The sequence below is a fragment of the Athene noctua genome, chromosome 6 (assembly GCF_965140245.1).
Source record: "Athene noctua chromosome 6, bAthNoc1.hap1.1, whole genome shotgun sequence".
NCBI lineage: Eukaryota > Metazoa > Chordata > Aves > Strigiformes > Strigidae > Athene > Athene noctua.
In genome coordinates, this window is record NC_134042.1 from 17871265 (window position 1) to 17892857 (window position 21593).

At 33.9% G+C, this 21593-nt stretch overlaps 1 protein-coding gene across 1 annotated transcript in view; it reads right to left on the minus strand.

Annotated features, from left to right (window-relative positions):
• RYR3 (ryanodine receptor 3) overlaps positions 1-21593 on the minus strand; it is a 241883-nt gene that overhangs the window by 129051 nt on the left and 91239 nt on the right. Inside the window, exons 15-28 of the mRNA XM_074909779.1 lie at positions 20537-20632; positions 19725-19843; positions 17151-17284; positions 16274-16515; positions 12302-12494; positions 9121-9337; positions 8814-8918; positions 7233-7336; positions 6720-6803; positions 4829-4988; positions 4293-4440; positions 3142-3347; positions 2608-2782; positions 719-927 (exon numbers count right to left, since the gene is read on the minus strand). Coding sequence (XP_074765880.1) covers positions 719-927; positions 2608-2782; positions 3142-3347; positions 4293-4440; positions 4829-4988; positions 6720-6803; positions 7233-7336; positions 8814-8918; positions 9121-9337; positions 12302-12494; positions 16274-16515; positions 17151-17284; positions 19725-19843; positions 20537-20632 — 2192 coding nt within the window. The remainder of the gene's footprint in view (positions 1-718; positions 928-2607; positions 2783-3141; positions 3348-4292; positions 4441-4828; positions 4989-6719; positions 6804-7232; positions 7337-8813; positions 8919-9120; positions 9338-12301; positions 12495-16273; positions 16516-17150; positions 17285-19724; positions 19844-20536; positions 20633-21593) is intronic.

Consider the following 21593-nt stretch of genomic DNA (forward strand, 5'->3'; position numbering starts at 1 on the left):
ATTTACTTGGAATTCACTGAAGTGTATTTAGTTTAAGAAGGAAATGTTCAAAGACAAGTAATAGGGAATAATTGGCTAAACACCTAAATTAAAGTAAATGGCCTAGAGATTATAGTAAAAAAAAGGCTGATGAGGAATTCAAACATATTACTGTGGAATATATTGATATGGAAACACAGGATATATTATTCTTCTCAAGAGTCGATTAGTTAGGGGGTTGTGGAATTCCTATCACTGATGCATCATAAGAATGAATGAAAGAGATATTACTTAGCGACACCACAGACACTTACATGTCCCTCAAATAAGTGAACTGTCTCTGTTCACACTTCTATTAACCTTAAGTGATGTTGAATTCAGATGAACAATTTTTAGATATTTAAGAAAAACGCATAATAGAGAAGGTTTAAAAAAATGAAAGCGAATGTAAGATAGAATATAAAAAAATGGTTCTAAGAAATCACCACTGACATGTTTGTGATAGCTAACCACAACAATATAAATTAGTAAGACATATAATAGAGGTATATCCGTAGGAATGGTAATACTACCATAAATGAAGATGGAGATAGACAAGATCATCGGAATTATCTAAGAGAGACTTAATAGATTTATATGACAAACTATCTGATGACAGAAAGTATTAGTAAGGGTTTAATGTCTCAGCTTGCTAAACTAACAGTTGATAAACAGGTGTTTCCCTAACATGTAATGTTACCTCAACGTGAGGATGATTTTTTGGCACATTGACAAATGTTGGTAAGCGTTTACTAAACCACATAGCAACATCCCGGTTCATGTTGACAGCAAAAGGTTCAAAACCTTCTTGGAGGCCACACATTGTATAATACTTGAATGTACTGGCATCCATTCCGAGGTTCATACGACCAATCTGAGATAGACCCAGTGCACAAATTGGAACAAAACCTAAGAAAACAATACAACAACAGAAAACACAACAGTAATTAATTTGGAGAACACAAACATTCTATTTTAGATCCACCTCACGTAGGAGGTAAAGTTTAGCTCCTACAAGTAATGCACATAAAGTGAAGACAGTAGCAAGGATTTAAAGCCATCTTAAATACTAATGTCCAAGTTCAATGTAATTGCTACCCAAAGCCCTGAGAACTTAGGCAATGAATGGACATTACACACACTATCCTATTTATTTAAACATTAAACCAGTTAGTAGGAAGCAGTAGTAGATTTGTATGAAAAACAAACAGAAATATGTCAAGAGGTAGTTTTGTGGATTATCAGATTTGAAAACCCAAGATTTGCTCAAGTCAGTTATTCATTTATTAGAAGAATCAGTTATCTTCATAATTTTTAGACTACTAAACATGCCTTTATAGAATGAGTTTGACATTGGAAGACAATCTCAGCTAGATCAAAGTTATACACAAATGTTAGGTGTGCTCTCTGAGGGCACAGAAGTTTCAAAAGGACTTTGAGATGAGATTCAGGTATTTCAGTAGATCTGCTTAAAATTTAGTTTGACATCAGTAGCTATAAATTTGTTACCAACTATCATCACTCCATCATTCATGATGGAAAAATACACACGTTTAATGCTGGCATTTCTATGACCAAAATTTTTTGGTCTCCCTATACCTATGGCAGACAATAGGCAGGGATGAAAGGTTGTTGAATTATTTCTTCATCTCTCAGGAAACAGAACTTGGAGCAACTTCAGGGAAAAGCTAACAGTCCAACCTCTAAAGTAGAAATTATCTCTCCTAGACTTCAACTTTAAGCCTTCAGAAAAGCTCTCTTACAGCAGTCCCTTATTCTCTACCATTAGAAAAACTGTATCAATAGTTAGACTGAAGAGGAACAGTGAGGAATTGCAAAGTCTTCCGGTGATTCCTAATGGGCAGGAAGCTACTACTGGTTGGAGGAGATATGCTTCCAAAGAAAATGTCAACTAAAAAATAAACCAAGCCAGTCTGAAAATAGTCCCTGCCTCCCTCTATACAGTCATGCAGGTACTACTGTTCAAAAAAGCAAAAGCCAAAAACAGAAGAGGAAATAGTCCAGGAAAAGGAGAAATGCAGATAAGCTATGAACAGGACAGAGAAAAAAAAAAGAAAACCAAACCAAAAAACCAAACCAAACCACAAATCAGATTCAATTTATGTTGAAAAGATTTGTTCTTTTGGTGCAGCCTGTTACAACCTAGTACTCATTTTGTCCTTCACAGACAAGAACATAATACATGTATGCTCCAGTGAGATAATCAGAGATTATATTTTCAGCTTTTGGGAATTTTTCAAAGTACTTATTAATACCACTTCTTCTTACTGCTGAAGTTCAGTCCTGCGAGTAAGAAGAGTCTTCCTAGTACGCCTAGAAGAAAATTTACCGATTCTGATTGCTGAAATCCCATTAATATCTACTTGTATTTAAAGGAAAAAAAGAAAATCAATTTGTGCCATATAAGTGCTCTTAAAATAAATGTTTATGAAGTTAATGTGTAGCACAGACTGAAGGCTCACATCAGTGAAATACGATTTCACGGCTCACTAAGCCATTATGACAGACTAGATTTTCTATATTTTGTTTTATCTTCTCTTAACAATATAACTATAAAAAGAAAATTACCACTTTCTATTCCAAAATCAGCAAATGCAAGTTCTGAACCTTTACTGGTTATAAGCAACTCTCCATTCAGAGTAAAGATAATTGATTTATCATCCAAGTTTATCATACAACCAACAACATCTCCTGGTTGCCAGCTTCGTCCAAAGAATCCACTGCCTTGATGCCAACGTTGGCCCTAAAAAAAAAAAAAAAAAAAAAAAAGCAGTTAAATAAACACCATGCTTAAATTTTAAAAATTAAATTAAAAAATAAAAAACACAAAATGTGAATGCTCTATTTTATGCTTACTACAGACTTCTTTACTCAGTTGGGTATAGTCTAGGATGATATCTATAAACCAACACACCTTTGTTAGTATAATTTCAATAACGAGAACCAAAATGTAGATACTATCCAGCATGAAACAGAGCTCAGAGATATCTTTATATGAATCAAAAATGTTCCAGTAGTTGATCTGGAGTATAGAGAGGAAAACTATACTGTAGTTCTCTGCCTAGTCTTTTCATAGGTCAAAAAAGATAAAGATGTACTGACTTTGCTTCCTTCAAATACAAATGCTTGGTCATCAGCTCCCAACTCTATGTCAGGTCGACAGGCTGGCCTGGCCCAGCCAACACGCATATCTCCACCTGTCACAGCTTCAAATTCGAAGTACCACTTTCCAGACTTCACTGCATAAGACCGTTCTACTCTGAAAAATCGTATCTTGTCGATGCTGACTTTTTCCACTGTTTGGTCAGCTGTAAAAATAAACAGAAAAAACCACCCCACATTTTACAATTAGATGAAACTTTAAATGCCACTGCTTAGCTTTTCATCTGTCCCCAGTATTTTCTATCTCTGAAAACAGCCATTATCTACCACTGCATGTTTAAGAACCTTCATAGTAAATGTTAAAAAAGAAGGAACGGTAATCAGCACAGAGGCGCTAACATTCATTCCATATTCTACACCAGATGAGTGATTATCCGCTATTTAGAAACAGAGTATTTCAAAGTATCACTCAATGTAGAGTCCCAAACACAAAACTAACTAGAGGAAACCTCAAAAGGGTAAGATTCTACATGCAATACAGTTTGACGCAATAAAGCAGTATTACAACAAAATATGTTCCTATACACGTCAATACATTTAGAACATTTCAAAAAAATTATCAAATAAGATTTTTTTTTGTTTTGATTTTTATTTAAAAATTACAGTGGCACAGCAGATATGAAGAAAAATGTCTAAATGAATATCTGCTCCTTATTTCAATTAAAAAAAAACCCAAACACTGATGTTGATGCACTACTTTGACTACTTCTTAAGAACCAAATTTGACTTTAAGTAGTCAAACCTAATCTGCTTACCATGTAGAAAAAGTTCTTTTAAGTTAATCCCATATTATTTATTTCATTATTTCCAAATGAAAACCAGTATATCCACTCATACTCCAGATTTTCTCCAATCTAAGTCATTGAAATTAGAATTATCATACCATTAACTACAACCAGTCTTTAAAAAAAATAGATCTAAGTAAGATACAAGTAATTTGCAAAGTATATTTGCATGTTTCATTAAAATCCACTGGAAAAATACACTACTATTAAGTTACATCTTATGTTTTCCCTATCTATTTCAGTATTTTATGTTCTTTCCCAGCACTGCAGGAAAAAAAGGTCATGATTCTTATCAAAAGTACATACCTATCTCTTGATCAGGTGGCTCAACACTATAACCATAGCCCGCAAATGTTCTAACAGCTTCACGGAGGCTATCTCTGTTTGATTTTTTAGTACGTTCATCTAACAAAGCATATGGCACTAGCCGAGGGTTACGTTTGTTCTTAAGATCCTAAAAGCGGTTATAAAAAAAGAACAAGAAGAAAACTGTGTTTAAGTATCACAAAAATTTGAGATAATGAGACAGTGTATTCTGAAATAATGTTATGATTACAGGAGAGAAACAATATTGATAAAGAACAGTTCCATGAACGCAAGTCCAATTGTTAATAATATTAAAAACCTAAAGACAGGAATGAAAGAGAAGTATGCAATGCAGGTCTGACAATCTACTCAGACTTGCACAGGCAAGGCTTCTTTTCCTACTTCCCACCCCCTCTAACTACATGTCTACATGACATTCAGTATTTATCCTCTTACTTAACACTCCAGACTGATGTCCTAGAAAACAAAATCTCATGTTCTTTACTTATTCCAAATGCATCTAAAGAAGTCCTTACCTGCTGAATGCCATAGGTCCATCCTTGCTTTATTCTGTCTTTGGCCCAGACATTATGTGCATTTTCTGCGAGTTTGTCAACAAGAAATTCTTGAGAAGGTAACAATTTCACTTCAGAAAGATCAAGTGGGGCAGGTTTATATCCATTTGACATCATATAACTATAAATCAACAAAGGAAAACAGAGTCAAGATACCCCACTGGTCCTATTTAAAGTTTTCTATGTTGCATTCATGGGGTGGGATTCACTTTCTCTTTCCACTTTTTAATCTCCTACTCTCCCATTTCTTTGCAAAAGCCCTGCATTGCATTTGTTCTTTGACTAGAATATAAACTGTATTCTAGCCAAGAGTCTCATTTTCCACCTACGTGCACCCCATCTAATTAAATGTAACCCAGATATGTATGTGAATCTCTAAATAGTTACTATGAAAAAAACAAATTATTATTAAATGAGTACTCTTTATTTTCTTTATGCTTGTCATTTAAGCCTTTCAAGTATTTTCTATTTTAAAGATCTCCATGATGACTTCTTATGAAATTATTTTTAATGCATTACTAAGTATGGTATTTTTACATACCAGTCTGTAAAGATTGCGTTACCATTTTTCCAACAGAAGAAAACATTTTAACTATTGTTCTTCCCACTTTTTCTTTCAATAGTAAGTTTAGTAGTTTTTTAGTAGCAGGTATTACCCTCTCCAACTCTTCCATGTAGTATAAAGATTACTCTGCTCTTTGAGATGTATGCAGGCTCTCTCTTGCTCAAATCAGATCATTCCCATTTGTTAGGATGATCAATGTAGAGAGTAGATATTTTAACAGGAGTCAGAAACTAAGACTTATTTGTTCCGTTATTGAAGACAATAGTATCAAAACAGTTTTATGATAGACTGCCTGCAGTATGAACCTTGGGAAAGGTTCTTTTTTCTTTTTTTAATTAATGCCATCAACTGGATCAACATTATAATCTCCCATATCATAAAACTATTTATTTTACTGCTCTCTTTAAAAACCTAACTTTGTTTCTCATGGATAAAGCTGTTTCAGGAAAAAAGACATCTTGGTTGATAAACTGGTGTGAAATGGCAAGTATCCAGATCACTTTTTCTGTCTTCGAGTTCTGTTGCAGGACAGGGCTTCAATCTGTCCCAGGAGGACTACAGAATCCCCACAGACAAGGCTAAAATACAGATGTAATCACTGATTAATCTTCACCACTTTTAGGGTGATTACTACTGATGACTAAAAGATGTTTAAATAAAAAAGATCATTCAACTACTTTAGCTCAAACTGCCAAAATTTAGCCACCAAATAAAACTTAAAGCAAAAACCCAACTGTATTTTATACAATAATCTACATACGTACATGTTTTAGAAATGTGCAACATTATAAGAACAGCAACTTTTTTTTTTTTTTTTCTCTCCTTTAAAGAAATGCATTAATAATGTCTCTGGAAATGTGTGTATGTTGAATATACCTTTTCTTGGAGGGGAGGGAAGGAAAGGTGCAAATCAAAACAGGAGTTATGGGAAAACAGTATACCCACTTTCAAGTAGATCAATGTACCATCTCGTACATATACTGTTCTTTGCTGTGTGATAGAAAAGCACTGCAATGCTGCTTTTAACTTCAGAGTATCTACTCTAAGATCATGTAACACAGAGAAAACTGCATGTGGTTTAAGTACATGGCTATTTGTGTCTCTGAATCACTCCACAAGGTAGTATTCACAGTCAACCATCATCACAGTCAAGGTAAGGACCAACCATGTGCAAAGTCCATATCGGGTATGGGGCTCATGTCAAGTATTTTTTAAATGACCTCACTATATTTTTGTTTACCTTGCAGTTACAAGTAATATATCTAATAGTTATCATAAGGTACATACTTTTTAGGAAGTTTGACTTTTTTAAGATCTTCCTCAGCTGCTGGATGAGCATGAACAATGTGACATCCAAGGGCCAAAAGGGTTCTGCCAAAATAAAAAAATGGCAGTAGTGAAACGCATTGTAGTATTTACCCATTTTATAAATTTCTTTTGGTTTTAGTATAAATACGCAGAACTCATATTTAAAAAGAGAAGTCATTCAAAATAATGGAATTTCAAAACCCAACTTATCAAAATAAATAAATAAATAAGACCTCCAAAGTCTAAAAAGGTATAAATCTGTAGCTTGAAAGTTATGCCACTTTATTAAAACCAACAGAACTTGGTGTTGTCTTTTTCTTTGTATCTCTGTTGAAACAAGATTTTTTTTAAATCACTCTGAACATGTTCCTGGAACTTCAAAGTTAGCAGAACACACTTTGAATGAGCTATTCTAATGGTTTTATATCCTACAACAGTACCAAGTGCTTGAATTAAAAAACCCAACAATTTTCTTTTAAATTTTAAACTCACTTGAGGGTTTCAGTTGACATTTGCAGATTATAATTCTTCTCTGTCTCAGGTAATTTTGAGAATTCCACAAGACAAGGATGATGTCGTTTATTATCATCCCGTATCTGTAACAAAGCAACAGAAAAGAGTACATTCCTGACACTAGAATCAGAGTAAAAGATCAGTTAATTCCTTGCAATAATGAAGACGTTGTAAGCAATACCATTTATCTTTGCTCAATGACAGCTACTCATCATTATATAAATGAACTTTCCCATGATTCATTTATCATGCACACTGTAAGTACTCCTCCATAACCAACAAAATCAGAAAATATATAGCTATTTCACGTGTTCTGCATAAATACATGAAACACAAGAAAGCAAGCCTGTAAACTCAATGAACATTTTTGCTGAATGCCTGAGCAATATACGCTCAGTAGAGCACAGTCTGATCTATTATACATATTCTAATCCAACAACCTTAAAGCGTCTTTGGTAAAGTTTCCAAATTCTACAGGAATAACAAAAGCAGAGCATTCTTTTTCTGTTTAAATATTTAACCGACTCTTAATTAAACAAGCTCTTTCACTCAATGTCAAGTGCTTCTATCCTGATGGCAACTGAGAGTCACAACATTTCACATACAAAAATATTTTTCAGTTGCCAAAGCTCAGAAACACTAAAAGATTAGTAAAGCTCAGAATTTCAACAGCAATGACATTTCAGCAGAGTATCATAGAGTTATTTAAGAAAAAGGTAAATCAAGTCCATAAGTAAAACCAACAGAAGTTAAGAGAAGAAAAAAGGCTTCTTCTGAGGTAGGATACAGTTGTGATGGGCATATGGAGGACTACCCCAGTAAACCTGCATTTGGAAAGAAACAAGATGATATAACCTAAATTAAAGGCAGAATACAGCCTTTTGAATTTTATATTATTAGGGGAAGGTACCAATTTTAATACAATTCTTGATTATAATATTCTTAGCCTACCCTTTTAACTGTTTTTCATTTGGTGACATCCATTGAAAAAGGAATAACTTGTTGTATGCATTTAAATAATGTTGACCAGATTGTCTTACTCTAGTCAAGTTGTTAGGTTATGCTACATTAGAAAGGATGATTATAATGATAAGTTGGAACTCTAACTAATTCAACAAAAAACTTGAGCTTTGAGGAATTTGAAAGTTTACAAAAGTCACTAAAACTCTATCAAAAGAAGCAAATTTCTGAAATGGATATTTTGCTTGTCATCTCTTTGATCAACACTAGAGTAACCAGATTTAGTTGAGGCGTTACTCACTGTTAGTATGATTTTCAGTAGAATTCCATCTTGGTATAGCTAGTATGTTTCTCAATTAAGATATTTTTTCAAACGGTTAACTACTTCTGGTGTTAAAATATGCACCTTATTTATATTCCACATTTGCCTTCTAATCACTAGTTAGTGTGACTGTCTCCTGACAGCTTACATGTCCATCTATTATTAATGTTGTATAGACCACCATTAAATACTCTGTTCAACTTCCAAGTCCAGGTTTTCTGGTAGGAGACTTAACCTATTATCACTGACTGTACCCAGATAAGTCATTCAAAACATACCTTGCCATACGTCCAGCCCAGTTCTATTTTATTCATTCCCCACAGTTCATGGATATTTTCAGCTAGTTTATCCCTGATCTTTTCAAGATGAAAAGGAAGAGCAATCTAAGAAAAGAGATAACAATTCCACAAATCAGAAAAGTTTACCACATCTTGTAGATCCAAGATCATCTAGTTCAGTCAAACGCACCACAGCAAACAAATGATGAATTACTAAGAAATGGGCAAGCTTGCTTAGATTTTATATTGTGAATTTAAATTTTGTTAACACATATCTTACTATCTCATTATTGAATACTTAACATACCTGACTGGTGTCGATTGGACAAGGAATAAAGGAAGCTTGGGAAAGAAATTGTGTTGTCCCCAGTAAATCCCTCACTCCATCAGAATCTCTCTTATATTCTTTCACTGGTTCCAGTTTCATCTTCTCTTTTGGAAGCAACGCTTCATAACAGGGAGCATAGCCAGCAGGAGGCAAAAATTTAAACTCTCCATGACGTCCACCCAATAAGAAACGAACTCTGTGCAATTTTCAGTGAAAAAATTATACTCTTAAATAGTTAGCATACACTAACATTATAAATACGTAATTTAGAAACATAAACATTTGTTTGAATAACATTTACAAAAATGCAGGTGTATTTAATGCTTTGATAAACTCCAAAGTGTTACCAAGCATTCAAACTAGCAGATACTGTCAACAACACCATCAACTACCCACTATTTCTTGAAAATTTGTTTTTGACAAAGCAAAACTAATTATTTAAAGCAGTAGCATATTTAAAAATAATAATACTTCTTACTTAAAATCAAATGGTTGTAAATTGTGACATTTTTAATGCATTTAAATTATTTGGAAACACAAATCTAATTCACAGTAGACTGTTACTCTAAAAAATCCCATAGGAACTATTTATATACCACTTAAAAGTTTTAAAGTAACTTAGTGCACTCATGCAGGCAGTTGGCACATGAGAAAAGAAAGAGGATATGGTGAAATAAACCCACTGTAATCATAATACATAAATCAAGCAAATAAAATTATACCCAGTACTACAACTGGGAATGAGTTTAAGAAGCATAATTAAGATTCCTATTAAACCCTTAAAGTTTTCTGTTTCTCCTCAGATATATGTCACATAAATTCAAGAGTATACCAGGAAAACCAACAAAGACAAAAATTGTCTATCATCATACACTGGTCCTTGTGTAGGCAAACTCTAGAGGTAACCAACCGCAGAAAAATGAAAATTTGTATCTCTAGGAAATAACCCATATATTTGTCATGATGGGGTGACCAGAAGAAGCCTGTACCACTTCTCACTTACACTTCTAGAATTACTAGAAATAACAGATCAACGTCTTTCACTGACAATAAGAGACAATAATATAGAAAGAGAAGAAAATTAAGATGCACAAGTTTTCTCAAAGATATACATAAGAATAAAACAGAAATATCTGAAACAGTTTTATGTCCACAAGAAATAGATTGTTAGTGATTACTTCTACTAAGCTTGATCTTTCTAATTTCATTTTAAAAATACATGGTTTAAAATATTTGAATGATCCCAAGTCAGCTAAATATTTGAAATTACAACTTTGAGATTGGACCTCTATGTCAAGCCCCAACACAGATCAAAATACTTTAAAAATAAAAAGAAGGTCAATTATATTTTAAGACCTAGAAATCTAACTTCCTAAATAGGCAAAACTCAAAGAAATAATTGAAATTTAAAAACTCTCATGCAATTCTTCCCTTGATGACCACACCCTAGTAAATAGCTCCTTGCTTCATGCCAACATGGTCAATTTTTATGAGCTGTACTAAATCTTTCAATCTGATCTTTATGCTGTTCTCATTCCTTCTGAGGCCTGTTTTCTCCCTCCTCTTTACTGCAGTATCTAAACCTGCACACAGGTTGTATCCTCCTAATGCTGTTCATTCTCTTTAAAAATGTGGACACTCCAAGAAGCTGTGGCTGTTTCACAGAATCATGTAGGTTGGAAAAGACCTTGAAGATCACGTAGTCCAACCATTAACCTAACATTGACAGTTCTAAACTACACCATATCCCTCAGCACTATGTCAACCCAACAACATCAAATAAGAATAAAGAAAAATAATTATACCAGTTTAGGCAGATTTCTTACAGAAAATAAGTAATGAACATTTTCATAAGCTCTTGTTCTAACGCAGCTACATAGTAAGGTCACTCCCAGAGAATAAATGAAAACTGATTTATTAAGCCCTTCCCCAAGTCTCTTTTATTCTGTTTGGTCTCTGTTAGTATTCTCACCTGGGAGGTTCTCTTAAGCATGAGATACTCTAAGTATTTATGTACTGATCACAGAAGGAAAAGTGCACAGAGAACTAATCTCATTTACTTTACCTCAGAGAAACAAAGATTTCCTTTTTCTTAATTGCTAAATGTATGAACCTTTTATAACCTGAACTTGCTTTCACTTATTAAAGCTATATACTGTCTATTCTGGCCATACCAAACCTTAATTTCTCAAAAATTACCAAGTATAAGAGAAAAACTTTCCTTTAAATAAATACGGCCCTTTGCATCTATTTCATCAAAATCTCTTTCTCTGCTCCTGATTAGTTCTTCTAAGTTTGACAGTTCTGGCAGCTGACGTCTAGACAATTAGCACTTTTTCATAGTGGAAAATTTTCATAACTTATCCATATTTTATGTAGAAATCCGTTCAGCCTACAAAATACAGAAAAATCGCAATTTTTCTTACTGAAGAACTCTCCTTAAGTATCTTTATGTTTTTCTTCCTAAAATTGTTGCCTGTCAATACCAGCAATAAAGATGCTGTAAGATGAACTGAACAGAAATTGGTGCAATAGCTAGTCTTTTGTTGCCTTGGCTTTGTAATGTTAACACAAGTATTTTGGTCACTTAATTTGACTGACACTTGAAGATTTTCTGAATGAATTAAAGGTAAATTAACAACAGAAACCTGAAAATGGTAAATTCAAATCTCAGTATTTTAGCTATAAAACAGGTAAGAAATGGGCAATCTTAGTAATGAGATTCCAAAACAACTTCTCATTAGTTCTTTGTGTTTCCTACTATGAATATAGTATCAGTTTTCATGATGATTTAGGTTTTTTACTTCCTGCTGAGAAAGCTAGTGAGAATTTTAATTAGTGCCAAATGTGGTGCTGTGTTTCTAATGTGCTTTTTTTCACTGATAATTGGAATGAGACAAAATTAATTTCCCCTAGGTCACGAAATACCCATAAAATAATGATTTTCAGACACTGTGACTTGGTCAAATTGCTAAGAGGCTCACATTTCACCCTTAAGTGAAGTCATCACTAAACAAATCAGTACTTTTCTGCCTCCCTCCCAGCTGCTGGTTGGGCAGAATTGAAACAACAAAACAGAAAAAATCATACATTAATTTGAACAGTATTTTGTATGACAAGACAGCAAAGAAAACAGCAATGAAAATTAAGTTGTACTTACTTTACACCTGCTGATAAGCTTACAACAGGGAAGAAAAACCCTTCTGTACTGAAGTTTTCAAACATTCCTTGTACAGGCTGTCCATTAATGCGGAATGAAATGCTGGGTACACCTAAATCCAAGCAGCAGCTAACCACATCATCAGATGCTAATAAATGTTGATTGACAGATGCTACAGCTCTGGGTACTCGACCTAGGATAAAAGTATTCAGTAATCAGAAGATTTAAGCAGACTCTCACAGGTTTAATTAAATTATTTCTTAAAAAACGCCATCAAGGTTTTTGTTTGTAGTCATGATGACATGATCTTGCCTTCATCTTTTTGATGAACAGTTCTGCTTTTAGAGACAGTGAGTCAACATTCTTCAAACTGACATGTGGCAGAAAAGTGCATAAACTGATCAAATCACTTGAGACCTCTGACACTGTTCACAAGTCAGAACATCCTCAGCTGAAATCATGCAAGTTCACAGCAGCCTGATGCATGAGTACTGAGGCACAGTAAATTGTCTCTTCTTTGTAAAGCTAACATTGATAGATCCTTTTTTTTTTTTCTTTAGTTATTTGTGAAATACCAGATTCATATATATATATATGAATATTCATTTGGTAAGGCACGGGCACAGGTTGCCCAGAGCAGCTGTGGCTGCCCCCTCCCTGGCAGTGCTCAAGGCCAGGCTGGACGGGGCTGTGAGCAACCTGGGCTAGGGGAAGGTGTCCCTGCCCATGGCAGGGGGGTGGAACTAGGTGATCTTTAAAGGTCCCTTCCAACCCAAACCAGTCTATGATTCTATAATTCTAGTGGAGCTGTGATTTTGACCAATATCCAGGCTTACAGTATCAAGAGGCAGGATGGTACACTGAGCTATCAAAAAATGGATCAAGAATTTAATGGGACAGGTTTTCTTTATCAATGACAGCCATACACTAAACAGATGGAGCTTCTTTTTCCCTGCCTCGGAAGGTGGACCCTTACAGCCATGCACAGGATTTAGGATTTATAATAACAATTAACTGAAGATAATATATCTTATATCCATACACATTTACAGATAACTGCAGTTTTTCAAATACACTTGAGTATCTGAGTATATTTTTAGCCAAGGAATATCTCTTCAGAATTCCTCTCAGAATGATTCCCTTGAAAACATTGTATTTTAACTGTAAAGCAGGTCTAATTAAGCTATTAAGCACTATTCCAAATTATCATGTTTGGAAGTCGTTAAGAACAACACAAGTCAACTGTTCAGGACAGTTTAAGTACTCAGAATTTTCCCTTCCTGCGGGAGATCAGATTTAAGAGACTTTCCAGCACTGTATTCCTGAGGTTCAATTAGTGTTTAATTGTGTATTTATGATTTATTCAGCTATTTCTAATGGCATATGTTACAGATGTCTCCCATCCTACTCCCAAAAATCATTATTTCTGTCATTTGAGAATTGTTCAGTAGTGATAAAATATATATATATATATGTGCACATACGCAGATATTTTATATACAAAAACCTATGCTAGAACAATGCTAATATAATTGCCTAATTTGGGTGGATTTGACTTTTCAATGTTAGAATTAAGGCCATAAAATCAACTTCAGCATATTTATGTACACTGTATTTACAACACACTTTTTAATTGCATAGCCCCACACTATTCTTTTCTAAGCAATTAAAGAGTACTCAGCTGTATGCAGCATTTCAATGCACTAAGAAATACGGCCGAGTGAATGATTTTGCCTACATGTCTTGAATAGTGTACAGTAAATAAAGCACAAGCCATAAATATAACAAGCTAAAAAATAACCACCATTTACTGTTTACACAAGAGAGATCTGGAAGGAAAAATAACATGCTACTACTTCCTAATTAAAGACTGTACACACAAGGACTGAAATAATGTCTCTTTTTTCCCAAAAATTTCTGAATGCTCATGGATGGCCACACAGTCAAGAAACAAAACCATTAAATTAAGACATATCTATTGAGTGTGCTGATACTGAAGTTTTTTCTAAGCCTTTTGAACAAATTTTAAAATATTTTTACAGGAAACACAGAAAGATTAATTTCTGGTGGAACAAATTGTTACAAAATGTCCTGTATAACAAATTGTTACATTCCTAACTCAATGTTTGAACATTTCAGAGAAAAGGTGGCCAGAACTGTCTAACTTTGGAAAAAATGTCCACATTTCATTCCAGAAAATGAACTGTTTTCACCTGAATTCTGTTTTGAGGCAGAGATCCAGCCAGTAAAATTTGTTCTCAAACAATTTATGATTCACAAAGGTATAAGCCAGAGAAAATACAGGTTTAGACCATATTAATACAATGCAAAGGTGCTCTTCTAGTTTCATCTATATTCTTAATAAAATCTTCTATATGGATGAAGACCTTTACCAATTAAGATAGATTGTTAAACATTTCAGGTACAAAACCTAATTGCCAGAACTTTGTTTTAAATATCTATGTAAGTAGAATACATCTGTCAAATCTTAAAATTTTAGCAAGTGTTTTACTTCCTACTGCTTTTCTTTCTCCTTTCATTACTTATTGATAGTTCTATTAATAACATTACAAAAATAGCAGATGATATAAGGGTATACAACTAATTACCTGAGTATTTTCTTATTTTATAGCCTTATGCATTATTTCTTCTGAAATGTTCCTTATTTAGAGAGCATTCAGGAACTTTAAGAAAGCAAAACCAATCATCAGCATTTCCTGTGTGGCCATTTGACTCTTATAGTTAGTCAATAGCATTCTGCTGCTTGTTTCTATAGGAACATACATGGACACAGCAAAACCTGTCTGTTTATAGAGTATGTTCTAGTTCCCTTTCCCTGGATACAGCACTGTGGGAGGGATAACCACACAAAAAGCAACAGCCTTGCTTATAGTTCCAAAGCCACTTTCCAGCTACCTATACACCCCAGAGGGTTCTCATTAATCCCTCTCCAAAGCATCCTAATCAGATTCTTGTCTTCTTTTTCCTCAGTGGTTATTCTCTATAACATTATTACAAAAACTATTTAAACTCGGACACTTCAGACGAGCCCTCCTGTAAACTCCTTTTACTCTTCTAGAGCTCTAACTCAAATCTACCTGACTGCATGGGCAGTCACTTCCACTTTTTCGTTAAAGCAGCCCACTAACATCTTCAATTCACTTGAAAAAGAATGGCTAATAAGACCACAAATTTACCATCGCTGATCCTTAAGTGACCACAAAATATGCATTAGCTGGCATCCATTCACTCCCTTCTTTATAAACTACAAGTATAACCACTTCACTGCAGTACTAATTGAGAGTTTCCTAGATAACTACACATATTAAGAAGCATTCCTAGAAAAGCTCTATTTTTTTTCTGCTATTTTAGATAATAATATGAAAAATAGTTTTTCGAACAGCAGAGCAACTACCAGATTTTCAGTTTGACATTACACCACAGAAATTTCTGTTCTAAAAACAACTTAGGTTGGTAATAGTATAGAAATTCTTATTTCTAATTGCCAAACATATTTTATTAAACTACTTATCAAAATTTATATTAAATTTATTTCAATGTAATTTATTATCAATAGCTACGAGAATAATGATGTTGTTTTACTTCAGCTGTAGATACAAAGTGAAAGACTAATGCAAACGTAGATCCATATGTAAGTAATATGTGTGAGATCAATACATGCATTGATTTTGAACAGATAGACTTAAGTCAATATTGATCTAGACCTGGAAAATGCCATTTTTTGATCAAAATCATGAAAACAGAAGCTATCTGCTAAAAAGCCTAATTGGTACAATTGAATATGGACTAAAATCTCACACAAGAAGCATGATGTGAAATTCTAAATAATTTCATGGTATCCTGGTGTTCTGAAACTCACTCTAAAACAGCATGCTATATACATACAGATACCGAAGGCAAAGGTAGGTAACTATAAATATAAGAATAAGTGGAAGTGAGCAAAGAACTTACCAGACCACAGATGAAGGCCATCAAAACCGTAAGAGTACAGGTCATCACCAACACCATTGCCTCCCCATCCTTCTCCACCTCCTGGATAGGGGGCATAACCTGAAGTGGAGGCCCATCCAACTCGTAAATGGGTGGGTTCTGCCGTCAAGAATGGATCAACGTGATCAATTATTAACTCAAAGTACCACTTCTTGTATTGCGCAGAGCCCTCAGCAACACCCAAAAATATGTTTGGCCTTATGCTAAAAAAGAAAATGTAAGCCAGTTAGTGTAAACATAGAATGTAACATATGAATTAGATTGCTGTATAATAGTCAAATTCACTTTGCAAATACAGTAAGAGTGTAGATGTCAGCATTTTGTTTATAATATTTAAAATAGTGACCAATTTTATGACTTTATAAAGCTGCTGTAGAATCACCTTCTAACGTACAGGTTCCATGCTTTGAAAAACTTATAGTCAAAAGAGGAATAACAAGATCATTTCCTAAAATCAAAACAACAGGAGTGAGGTTGCTAGGAAATCAAATCCCTCTTAAAACACACAAGTACTTCACCGTATATTTGCATACTCCATAATAATTACTAGGTAAAGCCATGCTCTGTTTTGAGTGAGAAACAAGCAACTTTCATCTTTACATTTCAGAACAGACCATCCTATTAATTAGCAGTTTCTATTTGAGCAAGTTTCCATTACAACTGCCATATTTTAAGTAAAACGGGTTTTTCAGAAGTTAATACATAAACACTTCCTAAAGTGTGTGTCTCAATATTGAAAACTGTGGAATGTCTTAGGTTACAGTATTTTCTTCAATTAACGATTGAAGACATGGAAGTTCCATTTTTTCTAATATAACAATGAAACATGTCACTATACCTTGTCACATCATTAATCAAACGTGTTTGCAAGAGTAAGTCTCTTCTAGGCAGCAGATTGTCACAGATCAAATTTTGATTGGCACGAACTGCAACTCCATTACAGACACAGAGAGAGCAAAGCACATCGAGAACCTTAAAAAAAAAAAAAAGATCAGAAGAAAGTTGGGTGAAGGTAGCTGCATATCCTATTATTCAGCTGTTGGCTTAATTTATATTCAGAAGAGACCTAAAGGAAGGAATATAATACACATTATCGCTATTATTTTCCAAATACCTTTCACACATATGGAACAAGTGTAGTCTGTGCACTACTGATTGAGGATATCAAACATTCATGGAACGCAAATTCAGAACATAGTGTTTGCAAAATGTCTAAAAAAAAAAATCTTCATTTGAAATTCCTTATTCTCATTTCAGTTAGAAAAAAAAGCAGAGCTAGAACAGCTGTATTTCAACTCTTTATAAATTTTGTAATTAAATCTCATTAAACATTTGAAATATAGAATTAAATTCTTTGAGAAATTTACTGCAGCCCATAAAACATTCTGAGCAAAATTAATGGACAATTCTCAGCTGCAGTTCTCAGACTGTATATGAATCTGTTCTGAAAGCATGTTTTCAATATAACAAGTAAACCATTCATTTTTAAAATTACAAATATTTAAAAGAAATCACAATAAAGCAAAACCAGATTTCAGAAAGAAATTACAGCTTTTTTTTTTTTTTGGTCACAGTCTGAAAAGTGAAAGATATTGACATAATTCTCCCACTGATTACTGGAGCAAAAGGGTTTGGAAGAGAGAACACAGTAACGGAGTGTTGTTTAATGCTGAGGGACAGAGCTGTACACTTTTGCTAAAAACCAGAGAATCTTAAAGATGTGCTTGAGCTCTGACAAGCAATCACTGAGCAATAAGCCCAAATGGTCTAAACCCTTACAGACCGTCTCCAAGACAAAGAACCATCTTCACACTGTTGATTACCATTTTGCAAACTGTTGTACAACACAAGAAGCAGCAGAATAGAACATGCACTTTAGCTACTCCTGCTCCCTGCCCAGTGAAGTAGCACAAAACCATCCAGAGCAGGAGTTTAAAGCTGCTATATTGTGAACTTTGCTATGTTCCAGCCCATGCATTTTCCTAACATGTCTGTTATTGGGCAGAAAACTCTAGCAGAAAGACAGAGATAATAACTTAAATAACCACAGAAACTCTGACCAGTACTCAGTTGTGTCTTAATAAACATTAGTGATTATCAATAACTCAGAATCTACATATCAACCATTTAAATAATCTCCATGCACTCACTGATCATATTTCTGACACAAGGCTTTTCATTTTAAAAAGTCCTTCAAATCAATGATTTCCAGGACAATTTTGGTTAATAATATTACTGTTTCTTATTTCCTAAATCACAACAGGATTTCTAACCTAGCAGAAAAAGAAGATATAATGTTTCCAGAGTAACAAATAAATTCACTACTTCACGTTACTTCATTACTTACCAATGCTTAGTCAAAGTCAATACGAATGGAAATGCACAAAATACGTTACCCAGTCTAATTCTTCTCCTGTATACATTTTCCTTTTCTGCTTTAAATTCTCACTATGAGGTCTACATTAAGATGCTTCATCTGAGAGGTTCTCTTTGCAGGTGACTGGCATAGCACAATAATCTTGCTAACACCTAAAAATAGTAAGCTAAACTTACCACGGTAATTTCAAATTTTTCCTTATGCCTACTCCTATGGGTTCGTACTCCTTAACCATGCTTAAAAATACTTCTCTCCTTTTTCATATCCATAGTTGGTTACGTTCTCCACATCCTCCTGTAAATCAGTAATTTCATCTCACTAGAACTTTATTTATTCTTCCTCCAAGTTAACAGTCTTTCAAATAAAATGTTGAGGAAGGAAACTCACATCAGAAAATCACACATAAAACTATATCCTCCTCTGAGTTGTGATGTCATCCTGATTGCAGCCAGAAACTGTTCACTTTCTTCTGTCATAATAAATTGCACATTGATGTCTAAATTAATTTCCACCATTATTTCTTCTGGTATAAGTCGGGGTTTTTTTCTTTCTTCTGAACACCTGTGTTTTCAGATATTTGGATTATTTTTCCAATTTCTCATTTTATCTTGCTCTTTTCTGCTACTATTATTATTACTCAAGTTAGGAATGACTTTGCAGGATTTAGTTCTGTCTTTCTGCAGGTAGAACAATGGTAGTTCACTGCTTCTGTAGAGCCCTGCATCACAAAGCAAGCTACTCTACCCACGTGCTTACAGCTGCAGAATGCTTCATTTTCTCAGCAAATCCAAAGTTCTGACTGATTATCAATATTTCTTAACTATTTGCTTGTCCTACATATTTTCTGTATTTGAAACTGAAAAGCAATTATTTATTACACATTTTTTTAACTCAACAAAACAATTTTCAGATGTACTTCAAGGTTATTTTATTTCTTTAAAGGTACTAGAATCATGTATTTCCATGTAGACATCTGTTATTTTTCCACAAATTATTGTAAGATTATCAATACATCCTTATTTTTTCCAAACATACCTTGTAATTGCGCCCATGTTTATCCAGCAATGAAATAATGGATTTGATGTGCTCCTCAGCTATAATATTTAAAGCTTCTGGGCTTTCAATCAAGATGCAATGCAACACTTCCAAAATACCTGTACAAAGGCCACAGAAATAATGTTGTCATTAAGTCATCTGCCCAACTGAACACAATCTAAAAGCTCAGTAAATAACACAGTATCTAAGAGATGCTATCTTTTCTCTAGCCTAAGAAGAGAATGAAAACACTTTTAAAGGGTATTGATATGACTATCATGTGAATCACATTAGACATAAGTTATGAAACTGTTAATTTCCGATTTCTTTTGAAAATAGCTACAATTTTAAAATCACTTGAGAAAAATGCAGGTTTAGCTCCTCCTTTTCAATGAGAGAGATAAAAGGTTTTAGTAGGGAGCACTGTATAGTATTTTGGTATTTTGTTGAACATTCCATAGAGGAAAAACAAACCCTTCTCTCTCTGTTATTTGTACTTGTGCACACAAAGAACTCTGACGTTATTTGATAGCAACGGGACAGTAGTCTTGATACTGTCTGACCCAATGCATTAATTCACCAAAGTCACATTCAACACCGACTGGATGTGGTACTGCACATCCCAAATGTATGAACCAAAAAATGCCACAGAAATGTCTTTAAATGTAATACTTTCTCAATTAAAGAAAAGACACTGTACTTGCTTTCTAACGCATGCTGTTTGAAAGGAAAACTGCTCTGACATTTATAATGCAAGACAGCTGTGTATGGTGCATTGATAGTTGATTTACATTAATAAAAATAAGTCTCACCTGAAGACGATTCTAATCTGTCCAATTTACTTATTAGCCAATCAAGGTTACTTGAAAACTGAGTACAATTGTTTCTGTTGCCACGAATGAGAGCAGCTGGAAAAAACCCACAAGGTTTAATTTTATAACAGGAGATTTCCTTTTTAAATGACCAATATTATGTTTTAACACAATTCTTATAACAACTTTGCAAAATGATAAACAGATAAATCCTAAATATGTTAGAGTAATAAAGAATTAAGATTTTCATTAATATGAATATCAGCAACTGACATAACTTTGAAATAGCATGTAGTTTTTGAAGTTGACAGGGATCTACTGGAAAAGCAAGAATTTCAGCAAAAATATGTTTTATTTATGTTTTATTTTATTGGTAAATTTAAATAGTAATTATCCACCACCCTTGTTTGATGCATATGTCAAGCACTGTCATGATCGAGAAGTTGAAACACTTCTTTTTCTATTTCTTCCTACCAGTGAATGGGAAGATCATATGCAGAAGTTTAAACTCAAGTGCAGGTTGGGTGTACTGCTCTTTAACTTTCTGATTAAAATGTGTTATAGAACGGATAGCTTTTAGTCCTAATCAGTGCAGAGCACAATGTTATTTGGCTACACTTTGAAAGTTCATCAGCATTCAAGTAATACTGAGTTTGTTTCTTCCAGAAGTTATTACTGCTCTTAGGTTAAAAAAAAAAAAAAAAAAAAAAAAAAAAAAAAAGGTGCCTTTTATATGCAGTTGTCAGGGATTTTTATTGTGAAGCATTAACTTAATATTTATTACATCAGAACAAATATGTTCAAGATGTACCTGCAAGACAAAATCTGAAAAGGTCTACATAGCACTAAAGCATTCATTTTCATCCTTACAGGACTCTAGTAAGATGCAGGCAATGGTATCTCTTTACTTTCTAAAGCAATTACAAGACTTCACCAGAAGCATCTGCATGTCTGTGCTATGTGAACCTCATGCCTCAAAGCACTCCCCCTGGTTTGTTTAGGTTTTGTCCTGACTGTCAACTTCCGTATTTTATTGTGGTTTGGAGCTAACTTTTTT